Here is a 10,671-nt window from a genome sequence, read left to right on the forward strand (position 1 = left end):
CCTCACCCCATTCATAACCACATCTACAATTGGTTTTGGAAGCAGCCACAGAGGAACGCTTCCCAATGCAATTGTCACACTATCTCTCTCTCCCCCAGTCCATATTCTACCACCTTCTGGGCAATTGTCCACCTGTACACCCTCTGCTTACCCATTCCTTGCTCCCAGCAGTCCTCAGTTGCAGTGACTGCTGGATGTCCTTCTGAACTCCCTTTCAACCTCACCTAGTAAACTAATGCAAGTTTTTCCTGCATTATCCTCAGTGGCAGTTCCCCACTATTCACCTGCAAGTATTACCCTGAATAACCATGGTGAAATACACAGATAATCATTTTTATTTTACCTTTATTTAACTAGGCAAGTCAGTTAAGAACAAATTCTTATTTACAATGACACCCTACTGGGTTAACTGCCTTGTTCAGGGGCAGAACGATAAATGTTCACTTTGGCAGCTCAGGGACTCAATCCAGCAACCTTTCTGGTACTGGCCCAATGCTCTAACCACTAGGCTACCTGCCACCCCAATAAGCATTGTGTTGTTTTATATTATCATCACTGATGATGACGTAGAAGTCAAGCCAAGCTATTTAAGTTGTATTCATGTATATTCATTGCTGACTATTCCATGCCAGTGATGTTGATTGTTTTTAGAGAGTAGACCAGTGCCAAGCTTTTATTGACTATTATTAAGTTGGTATAGAATTGCGTCCTTGAGGGCCATCACAAGAACTCAGTTGCTCCTTTAAAGGCCTACAATTAGCAACAAACTATAAGAACAATTGTATTATTATTATTCATAAGTCTATGTGATTTCATGTGGATAATGTGTTCTGGGTCTGACTAGACATGCGTAGAACTGAAAAATAGAGCCACAGACTCAAGCTCACACACCAGTGGTTTGCAGTAGAAACTGCAAGCATTCTGTACAAAAAGGTGTCAATTTGAGCCATTACAAATGTGATAGAATAGGAATTTTCATTAAAAAAGAATAACTAAATTGTTAGAAAACATACAGACAAACTGCAAACAGTAGCCTTTATTTAAACAGAGACCTGTTGTAGGCTGTAGGCATCTGATCTCAGCGTCATTCAGTCTTCCTGAATTGATTGTTATAACAAGCAATATATCTCCTATACTTACAGACGCCACCCTAATAAACTTCCTCCAATGCAAAAACTGGCATTCGGTAAGCCTGTTATTTTTTAAAACTTTTATTTAAATTTCCTCTGGGAAAGTAAAATAAATATCTCAGGCAGGAACCCAGGCTATTATTGTGGTTTCCGGCATGTAAATGTCCAAAAGTGGCATTAACTGCAAGGAGCAGGACACTGTGCTCTACATGGCTAGTAGCCTGTCCTCTACACATCAAGGTCGTCATCAGGATCCTCCTGGTCATAATCATCATTGGCATCAGGCTCGTATAGGATCCGTCCTGAACCGGTGCCCGGGTGCAGAAGTGCTGACTTCCTGGAAGAAGACAAATAGGGAGAGTTCGATAAACACCTCAGACAGTAGCAAGACAGCATGGGTAGAAAAGGCATGGCAGAAAACAAAATCTCACTTCTCTTTACTGAAGACGAAGGGAAGCGGCAGTTTTTCTTTGGCCTCTCTCTGTGTATCAGACAGGCGCAGGTTAAAGGTCAGGTGGGCTGTTGGATCCACCTGGGGAAAACAAGAGAATCATACAATACCATTGGCTTTTTCCTTATCATTCTCACATTGTGCATGTCAGGAATCAATACAGGTGTGCTACCTCAGATTCGTCTGTATTCATCGGTGTGCTTCCAGGATGACTGCGTTTGCTCTGTATTGTAACTGTCAGGTCCTCATTGATGCTGAAGATCTCCTCCTGTTAACAGACACACAACACTTCAATCAGCAGAAAATGGCTAAGACAGTTAAATTCAATTCAAACCAGCAGCACTCCATGCTCCACTGTTCTTACATCTTGCATGAGCTTGCCCGACTTGGTGCGTCTTGTTATTTTGGCGACAGCTCCTAGTCCTCTGGTCCCTGGGGCCACAGTGATGACTGAGGTAGCCAAGTGGCATATGCTTCCAACAGTGCCTCGCTGATGCAGGTCTGAGTGCAGCAGACCAATTACTGCTCTCACAACTCCACCTAAAGACGAGTGAATAAAGTGGAGCCTGAACTGGAGCCTAACAATTTCACTGACTTCAATGTACAACATGGCATCAATATTGATGCAATTGGAGAAACTTAGCTATCCTCTTTCTGCAGCGTTGAAATAAAATGGAGCTGGTCAAGTCAGAAAGACAGTGTTTATAAATACCATGACAAACCTTTTTTGAGAGCCTGAAGTTTCTGGCAGATAGCAGCAGGGTCGTGATGCCTCAAAATCCATGACAGAGAGTCAATGACAAGTGTCACTGCTTTGGCCTGAGGTGTTTGTTTGAGAAGCGTGCCAATGTCCTCTAGGGTAAACTGGTGGACCGTAAACGGTGAGTTACCGGTCCAGCCGAGAGGGTCAGAGTAGGCATTGTGAAAGTGCAGCCTATATTCAAAGTCGGGGAAAACATGAGCAAGTTAACGCTTGATCTCAAGAAATCTGCTAGTAGTTTTGACTCCCATCTAAAGGGAGTTTCTTATTTGTTTATAGTCACCTCTGTGCAGATGTTCTGTCCAGTCCATCATTGAGTTCCTCTTGACTAACTTCAAACCCCAATACATGGACCACTTCTTCCCTGAAACACAATATATTGGTATGACATTAGCGCACAACAAACTATATGAATACTAACTAGATAACTGCGAAAATGTTCATGTCGTGGGTAAGTTATTTACCGTTTAAGTGCTGTATTGATGCAGCTTTTCAGGAGGTGTCGACCACAGTAATTCACAGAATCTATCAAAGTAACGCAAAGGCAAAAAAAAGAGAAGAAAAGCAAGTTAGTTAGCTAATGTCTGTGGTTCTGAAAACAATGACGAGTTTACCACCAGCAAGTATATTTACCTTGTATCAAAATGAATCCTCCCGCTTCTGTTCCTTGCAAAACTTCCAACAACATATTAACGTTACAGGCTAAACAGCTTCCTAGCTGCCCAGATAGTTAGCTAACGTTGTAGCAAGAGTGTAGGTTATTACGTGTGATTCCTCTTCATCCGCCTTCAAATATTGATGCTGCCCTACAAATCTGACGACAATTCTCATGACAAGCGTTTGTCAGCTGGACATAGATGGAACACCGAAGTTTGCGTTTAGGAGAATAATGAAGTTGTACGATTGTATTCCATGTACAAATCACGCAGCTCGTGCCAGGGAAAACTCAATGCTCCATAAGCATCCGGTTTGTATCACCTTTTGCGCTTGCGCCTGAGCATGATGCCGTTCGTGTCTATATTTTGGTCATGACATCATTAATGTAGTAAATTAAACTAGATTCTTACATGATTTATACAAGCCTGCCTGAAAGATAACCTTGAAATGCGCATAATCTAACTGACTCAACAACCAAAAATACGTATCTAAGTTAACTCGTTGATACTACTTTATATATACCCCTCGGATGGTCCCTGCAGGGGCCTAATGAAGGTTCTTATGGTAGATGCAGACAATTTGTTTTTCTTTGCGCATGTTTTCTGACATTGAAATTGATTCAGTAAGGGTCACATTGGGTCACATTGTGCAAAAGTTTAGAATTCTATTTGACCACATTTTCTTGCAGATAATGCTCGGAGAACAGGCATTACAATCTGAGTTAAACGACACGGTGGTCTTACTGAAATTGGATAGTGTGGTGGTTGTGTTTGGTGCAATAAACCATTTTTACATGTTTGCCTAACAGACCACTGAGTTAGATACAAATAAACCTCAGGTAGGTGCAATGGCACATGGGTAGTGTAGTTTTACAGATTTATAGTCCGTTCTCATTAAGAAGAATACACAAACATTAAACTACACTACCCAGCAAAGCGCAGAGCTGTCACTGCGTTGTGGCAACCACAAGGGGCTTCTGCAATCAGTTGACATCGCTGATGGCTCGAGGAGGCGCGCAAGGGGCTACACGGAGTAGACGTATATTTTGTTAAACTCTTGTCGATTGTTGCTCGTGTTATGGAACAACGTCAACTTCATCTAAAAAATATGTTACCTGAATGCTTTTGTCCTATACAATGGATGCACCTGCTGCAGTTTTTCTCCGGTGACTTAGCTCGTTAGTTTACTAAAGTAGTTTGATTGCCAGGATTATGTATGCAATAGCTGCTGTGACGAAGAAATTAGCAATTAGCTAGCTAGCTAGTTATCTTGTTAAACGGGCTAATCGGAATTATTGTTGCATTTTCTGTTGGTTAGCCCGGTACCTTGTCGGCTAAACTATCCAGAACACAAGCCAAAAAACTCAAATAAATTCGCTTGTCTTCGAAGAGTGGTGTTGACTACTCCGTTCTTGGCTAGGGCTTCTCCCGCACAGTCAGTAGTCAAGTCAGGAGAAAAGCACAGACGCTATTAGCTACCTGGTAGCTACCATCACGGGCCTTGTTGCTGAGGCGACAATGCTTGAAATAATGTCTGAACACCAAGGTACGTTTAAAAGTGTCAGTTCACATAGTAAATGTATATTGAGTTCATTGCTAGTTGGCAGACATTCTCGGTTTTGTTAGAAATCCTCCTTCAGTGAAGCAACTGTTGGTTGTTCAATCGCCATGCTAGTTGGCTAGCAAACTAACGCTATCCAACGTTAACATTACCTGGCAGTTTACTAGTTAGCGAAGTGTGTTACATCTCTACTAACAGTCGAGAACGTCAATTAGCTTGCATAGTTATATACACAGTTATATTTTTTATGCAGTAACGATAACTATATATAGGCTACTGTACCTAGTTAACTCATGTTTGCTAACTAACCATGTCATTGGTAGCTAATGGTATGTTAACCGCTGGCTAGCTAACTAGAAGTTTGTGCTAACCAAATGGAGCCATAATGTCTGTTGCTTTGCCAGCAAGCTAACGTTAACATGTCTTGAATAGCTAACATTAGTTAGCTAGCAAACAGTGCTCGTTGGTTAACAAGCTACTGTAACTAGTTAGCCAGATGCTGTTAGCTACCTAGCCATGTTCAAAATTCGGGAGGCTCCCCACGCCATCGCAGCCGTGAGCTAATGTTGGCTCACAATGCATGTTTCACGTTTGTTATTAACTAACTACTGTTAGCCAACATAGCCAACCATGGATAACTTAAACGGTCTTCGCTTTGCGTCACCCGTTAGTAGAAACTATCACGACAATGTTGTTGGCGGTAGCTGGCTAGTTTTTGAGCAGGGCAGGTATTCACTCATTTTTAGACAACTAAACGCTAGCTAGCTAAACAGGCAATACGCTATCCTTGCTGACTGACGTTGCAGCACGAGGCTAGACATCAATTTAGCTAGTTTGCTACTTTTAGAAAATAAATGTCCCCAGCTACGTTAGGTTGCATACTTTGCGTTTTGAACCATTGCCTGGTTCAGTTGTTTCATTGCTAATGTTAGCTAGTTATCGCTATATTCTCTAGAATAGATACATCCCAAGGCCGAACAAAAACAGACCAACAGCAAGCTAGCAGCTAACAATACTTCACTGCCGATGGATTAGTGGAGATAATGAAGCTTTAGTTTTTTTACGTAATGACTTTGTTTACAAATCTGAACAGATTATAGTATAGTAATATTATTTTCTTCCACACAGATTCGTTATTGAAGTGCAAAACGGATACTCTGGTAAATAGACTTCTGATGTGACGTTTACTTTAATCCCCCCTTCTGATACTGTTCACAATTTTTTGGGTGTTGTATGCATGACTTATTAGCTTGGTTAATTTGTGTGAATGCCATTGTTTTTATCTCTTTAGCCTCCAGAGAGGAGAAAGAGGACCGTAGAAGACTTTAACAAGTTCTGCAACTTTGTCTTGGCATATGCAGGCTATATCCCCAATCCTAAAGAGGTAGGATAACTAGGCACACCAGGTCACCAAGTTACCCCATTATTGATGGTGTGTGTTTGTGTGTCTTTAATAGGGTTTGAGAACTTACCACATTTTAAACAACATTTATGACCCTATGCATCAAGTATTGTTTGTCCTGTACTGTTTTCTTTATTGTTCTTCTGCTACACCTGTGGCTGTGTAGGAAGGTCCATGGTCGCCAGCGTCCTCCAGCTCTCCGCACAGCTCAGGGGCGTCAGGGGAAAGCGGGGGTGGTGGTGAAGGAGGCGGCGGCAGCTCCTTGGGGGCCAGCTGGGGAGACGGCGGCAACGACCTGCACACCATCCACACGTTTGTCCGCAAGGCCCGCGCCAACAAGGGCAAGAGTATGCGCCGCATGCACTCCGACAGCTCACTGCTGGACAAGATGCGCCTGAAAGACTCCCTGTACGACAGCCAGGCAGTCAGCAAGGCAGAGCGCAAGAAGGACAAAAAGCTAAAAAAGTTGTCGATGGGTTCTGCCATTGGCGGCGGAGGCGAAAGCGGGAGTAGCGGCGGGGAGAAGAGGGCCCGTATCAAGCGCAGCAAAAACCCCAAGCAGGCCAAAGCCCTCAAAAAGCTTAAGAGCTCGGCCACCCAAAGTGAGACAGACTCAGAGACGGGCCATGCCCATCCTGGGGAGCGCCTGGTCCGAGATGACCTGACAGGGCACGGGGTCTCCTCATCAGGAATGCAGGGGCTGGCTAAGATTCAGGTGGAGGAGTCCAACCGGGAGGCAGAAATGAGCTCGAGCGAAGGCGAGACGTGGATCGCTGATGAGGACATCATGGTGGAGTCGGGTAAGTGATTTCATACTGACCACGCCGTGGACAAGGAAGCACAAATATCTTTCAAGTTGTAAACGTGAGTGCAGTAATCTCACACAAGATGCATCACTTCAGTGTCAGTCTATGGCTGCAGTGTTGGCTGGTAATATGCTTAGCGTGTAATTCATCAATATTAATGCACTGGTCTGTTCCGTGAGTTCTAAACCAGAGGCTCATACCTGGGGTGTGTTGAGCAGGACAATGTTTTGTGTGCTTCAGATAAAAATATGTTATGTAGGACAAGCATGCCTCTCTGATGTGTAGAATAAGGAATCACGTCAGGGGAAACTTTGTATTTAATGAGAAACTACTTTGTAACAATTGGTACTTTCTGGAACTTGAGTCACCATGTAACCAATAAATATTTAATGGATAATAACGATGTAATTACTCTGTTTTCATGTAGTTTCTAAGTAAATAAGTAATTAAGGGCCCATAAAATAAAACCTCAACAAACAAAACAGTTGATGAAGCGCCTCTTCTCTTTGAAAACGTTTGCCCCCGTTAGGTGCCCAAAAACGCTATTTGTCCCGCTATGATATGCCCCCTCTTACCTCTTTTTCCTCTCCCTCCTTCCTCACACAGGTGACGACTCTTGGGACTTAATCACCTGTTACTGTGGCAAGCCGTTTGCGGGGCGACCCATGATCGAGTGCAACCAGTGCGGCGTGTGGGTCCATCTGTCGTGCGCCAAGATCAAGAAGTCCAACGTCCCTGACATCTTTTACTGCCACAAGTGCAGGGACACTCGACGGTCGGGGCAAAAGAAAGATCCCTAAAGAGAGAGGGGATGGGAGGGACTATATCCCTCCTATATCCCTTTTCAATCTACCCTATTTTCTGTGTTCCACTACAACATCCAAGTTCTTTTCTGCGATGCCTGCAGCTGATTGTTAACCCTCACCTGGACAGCAACTGTATCGTTAGTTTTTTAGGTGTTATTTTTTGACAATCACTATCCTCACTTATTCATGTAGGTTCTTTGTCACGTTCTGCCTCTGTGAAAATTGGGCTAAAACAGGAAGACATTGGGGGGGAGATCTCTTTATTATCTGTAACATACAAATAGATATGCTTTTCTTGCTCAGTATTCTTACTAAATTGAGATTTTTTTCATTGAAATGTTAGACTCCCAAACAGATATCCATCTCCTGGTTTTCATGTTAAGGTCATAGCATAAGGTGCATGACAAGTTATAGAGAATTATTTATTTAGGACATTGATGGACAACTTTTTTGTCTGTCAACGTTCAAGGAAAAAAGCTAGTATTTTATAATGGTACATTAACTATTGTGAGACTCTCTGCAACCGGTAATCAATGCAATGCGACTGCCACACCATGACACAGGCACAACCCCCTTCTTTCTCTGAAAAGAAAACGGATACTCCTGTTTATTTTTGTCCTTAAGTTTCTCTTTTTAGTGTTAGAAGGGCAGCTCTCGTTTTATTTGATTGCTTTTGTAGCTACTTTTTTCTCATGTAAGCTTTCGATTTGCGATTGTTTATGAATTTCTTTGTCTAATGTAACACTCAGTACCTGCTTATCACTGAGTGTTAAGCCCCTATGAGATGTCTCTCATTGGATGTTTTCAGATTCTAACAAATACCAGATCAAATCTGAAATTTTGAATCTGTCCCATTGACATATGCAAAGTCAGTTGGTGCTACAAGAGTGCACGTTTTAAAAGGCGAGCCCAAACCAAACACCCCTTTGAGGTGTTATTTTTCATTGGAAAGTTCATTTCTTTAGTTTCATAGTTTCAGCAACTGCTAAGAGCCTGTAACTCATAAACTGAGGGCTGTGCCATAACGTTTTGATGCAGCCCATATCCAGAAGTATTTGTTACTTTATTCACCCTTTCTGTTTTTTGTCAACAGACATCTGCTACAGCACAGCTTGATTACTTTGAGTTCCCTCAGCATGACAGTGGTGTCCTATGACTGCCCTTTTGGTTACGGTTTGACATGGCTACAGCCTTCAAATTCAATCTACAATGCTTGTTTTGTTTTTATTTACATTTTGTGTGTATATTGTTTTTCATCAAGATACTTCTGGTTTGGAAATATGTCATTGTTGTGAACTGTCTTGGTGGGAAAAGTTGGAGAATCGTCGCTTTACCTTGTCGAAGTGGCTCTAACATCTTTTTGCATGAATGGTTGTAAAACGTTTTTTTTTTTATCCCATGTTATTGTTTTTTGGTTAACTTTTCAGAAAATGCTGGTTGACATTGCTCCCTAATCAGAATAGCATACAAATCCCTTCCCCTCATGATCTTCTCATTCGAAAAACAAAGTTGACTGTTTGTAGTGTACAGAAAAATCAGTTGATATCGGAGTCGTGGACTCGTGGCAGTTTATTTTATGTTGGTAGGTTTTACCTGTTTTTGTTGGTGGGAGAGTCATGTTTAGTCCCCAAAAAGCAAATGTACTCTCGCCACCACCTTTCCCTTCGATTCTCTGTATATACCCTGTTCTTCGATGACTGTACATATGTGAAAGTGAAAAGAGAGGGGAAAAGAGCCAAGCAAATGCTATATTTTCGGCATCTGATTGTTTTTCTTTAACTGTAGCTTGAAAAATAAAAATGTTTCTTTTTTGGGGGAGCACCTGTGTTGTATCTTATCTTTCCAATATATGTAAAGTAGATTAATATATTGTAAGGAATGCATTTTATTGAAGTTAGGCACATGTGTTTGTCATTGTACATACTTACAGAACCACTAGAGGGGGATGAGACCCAAACATCTAAGCAGGTTAGTACACAAGTACAGCGTCTTAAATAGAAATAAATAGTTATAACATATTTGTGGGAGTGCATCTTTACAAAACAACCAACTATTTGGATTGAATGTAAGACAGTAAAGTGAGCATTGGATGAGACTGAAGGGGTTGGAAGCTGTTTGTTGCTCCGCCATTCAGCCTTCTGGTTCATCCTGCAAGACAAACAGATGCACATTAGCTGGTTCACATTCTGGACAAACATCCCAATAAACAGATGGTCAGTCTATCCCTCCTTGTTCTGTGTTCTCACCTTTCTGCTACGCTGGTTGGACATAAGGCCACTTCCAATAGAATCCAGAGGAACTGTTGCCTTCCTCCTGGAGTGACAGGAAGAGAAAGATCTTAAATAACTGAGACTGGACTTGTTTGTTTGGTACCTAAGGTGATGCAAGTACACAGCACTGTAATATAGCGCTACAATGTTACAACGTTACACTATTACATCAGCGGCTACTCCTTGTCTCAACGTTGTTACATCATCGCCCACTACTCCATTCTCTCACCTCTTGTCCTTGGGTTTGCGACGGTGGTGGTTGTGATGATGGACAGAGATGCGTTCCACGGGGGTGGGGACGTGTTCCACGGGGGTGGATATGCGTTCCAGAGGGGCGAGGAAGGAGGCAGACTGGAAACGACGTTCTTCCCAATCCCGGGTCATCTCCCCGGCGTCTTCGGGTGGCGAAAGGTTGGCGAGGTCAGAGAGCTCAGACAGGTGTGGGAAGAAATCTTGGTCCAGCCAATTGACGTCCTGTGGACATGGAGGGGGAGGTTATTTTCAGACAAGCAGCATATGACAATGCAGTTCGTATAAAATGACCAATCTATTTATTTGAAACCTTATTTTCATTGAAGTAGATACACCAGTCCCACACAAAGGGCAACTATCTATGAAAGCAATACAAGAATGGCATCAAGGTATTTCCAAGATGAAGGATATTTTCTGCCACTATCCATGTTTAAACTGTTTAAGAAAATCCACTAAGCATGTGTAATTTTCTTACCCGTTTCTGTCTCAGCCTATCAGGCAGCAGGAAGGCAGACAAGTCTCCAAACATCAGGTAAAGTCCCAGGACAGCTAACACACACCTTGAGTAAAGCATCTG

General features: G+C 42.5%; 2 protein-coding genes across 2 annotated transcripts; one reads left to right on the forward strand and one right to left on the reverse strand.

Moving 5' to 3' along the window:
- Positions 1 to 1,000: 1,000 nt before the first annotated feature.
- On the reverse strand, positions 1,001 to 3,338 carry elp5 (elongator acetyltransferase complex subunit 5). Its single transcript, XM_029759947.1, has 8 exons — positions 2,975 to 3,338; positions 2,806 to 2,866; positions 2,625 to 2,705; positions 2,304 to 2,515; positions 1,946 to 2,121; positions 1,754 to 1,849; positions 1,562 to 1,662; positions 1,001 to 1,467 (listed from the first exon to the last, which is right to left on the reverse strand). Exons 1-8 carry the CDS (start codon positions 3,027 to 3,029, stop codon positions 1,359 to 1,361), a joined length of 891 nt encoding a protein of 296 aa, XP_029615807.1. The 5' UTR covers positions 3,030 to 3,338; the 3' UTR covers positions 1,001 to 1,358.
- A 630-nt stretch (positions 3,339 to 3,968) lies between these two features.
- On the forward strand, positions 3,969 to 9,390 carry phf23b (PHD finger protein 23b). Its single transcript, XM_029759948.1, has 5 exons — positions 3,969 to 4,543; positions 5,687 to 5,718; positions 5,850 to 5,942; positions 6,127 to 6,760; positions 7,373 to 9,390. Exons 1-5 carry the CDS (start codon positions 4,516 to 4,518, stop codon positions 7,564 to 7,566), a joined length of 981 nt encoding a protein of 326 aa, XP_029615808.1. The 5' UTR covers positions 3,969 to 4,515; the 3' UTR covers positions 7,567 to 9,390.
- The last annotated feature ends 1,281 nt before the right edge of the window (positions 9,391 to 10,671 follow it).

Source organism: Salmo trutta, chromosome 8, assembly GCF_901001165.1.
Source record: "Salmo trutta chromosome 8, fSalTru1.1, whole genome shotgun sequence".
NCBI classification, from domain to species: domain Eukaryota; kingdom Metazoa; phylum Chordata; class Actinopteri; order Salmoniformes; family Salmonidae; genus Salmo; species Salmo trutta.

What these genes read in the sequence shown, in the direction of transcription:
- phf23b (XM_029759948.1), top strand. Translation starts at nt 4,516, where the DNA reads ATGCTTGAAATAATGTCTGAACACCAAG. An exon ending in AATAATGTCTGAACACCAAG is followed by an intron (nt 4,544 to 5,686) that starts GTACGTTTAAAA and finishes TCTTCCACACAG; the next exon opens with ATTCGTTATTGAAGTGCAAA. An exon ending in AGTGCAAAACGGATACTCTG is followed by an intron (nt 5,719 to 5,849) that starts GTAAATAGACTT and finishes TTATCTCTTTAG; the next exon opens with CCTCCAGAGAGGAGAAAGAG.
- elp5 (XM_029759947.1), bottom strand. Translation starts at nt 3,029, where the DNA reads ATGTTGTTGGAAGTTTTGCAAGGAACAGAAGCGGGAGGATTCATTTTG. An exon ending in GACAGAACATCTGCACAGAG is followed by an intron (nt 2,516 to 2,624) that starts GTGACTATAAAC and finishes CTTTGAATATAG; the next exon opens with GCTGCACTTTCACAATGCCT. An exon ending in ACTTCAGGCTCTCAAAAAAG is followed by an intron (nt 2,122 to 2,303) that starts GTTTGTCATGGT and finishes ACTCGTCTTTAG; the next exon opens with GTGGAGTTGTGAGAGCAGTA.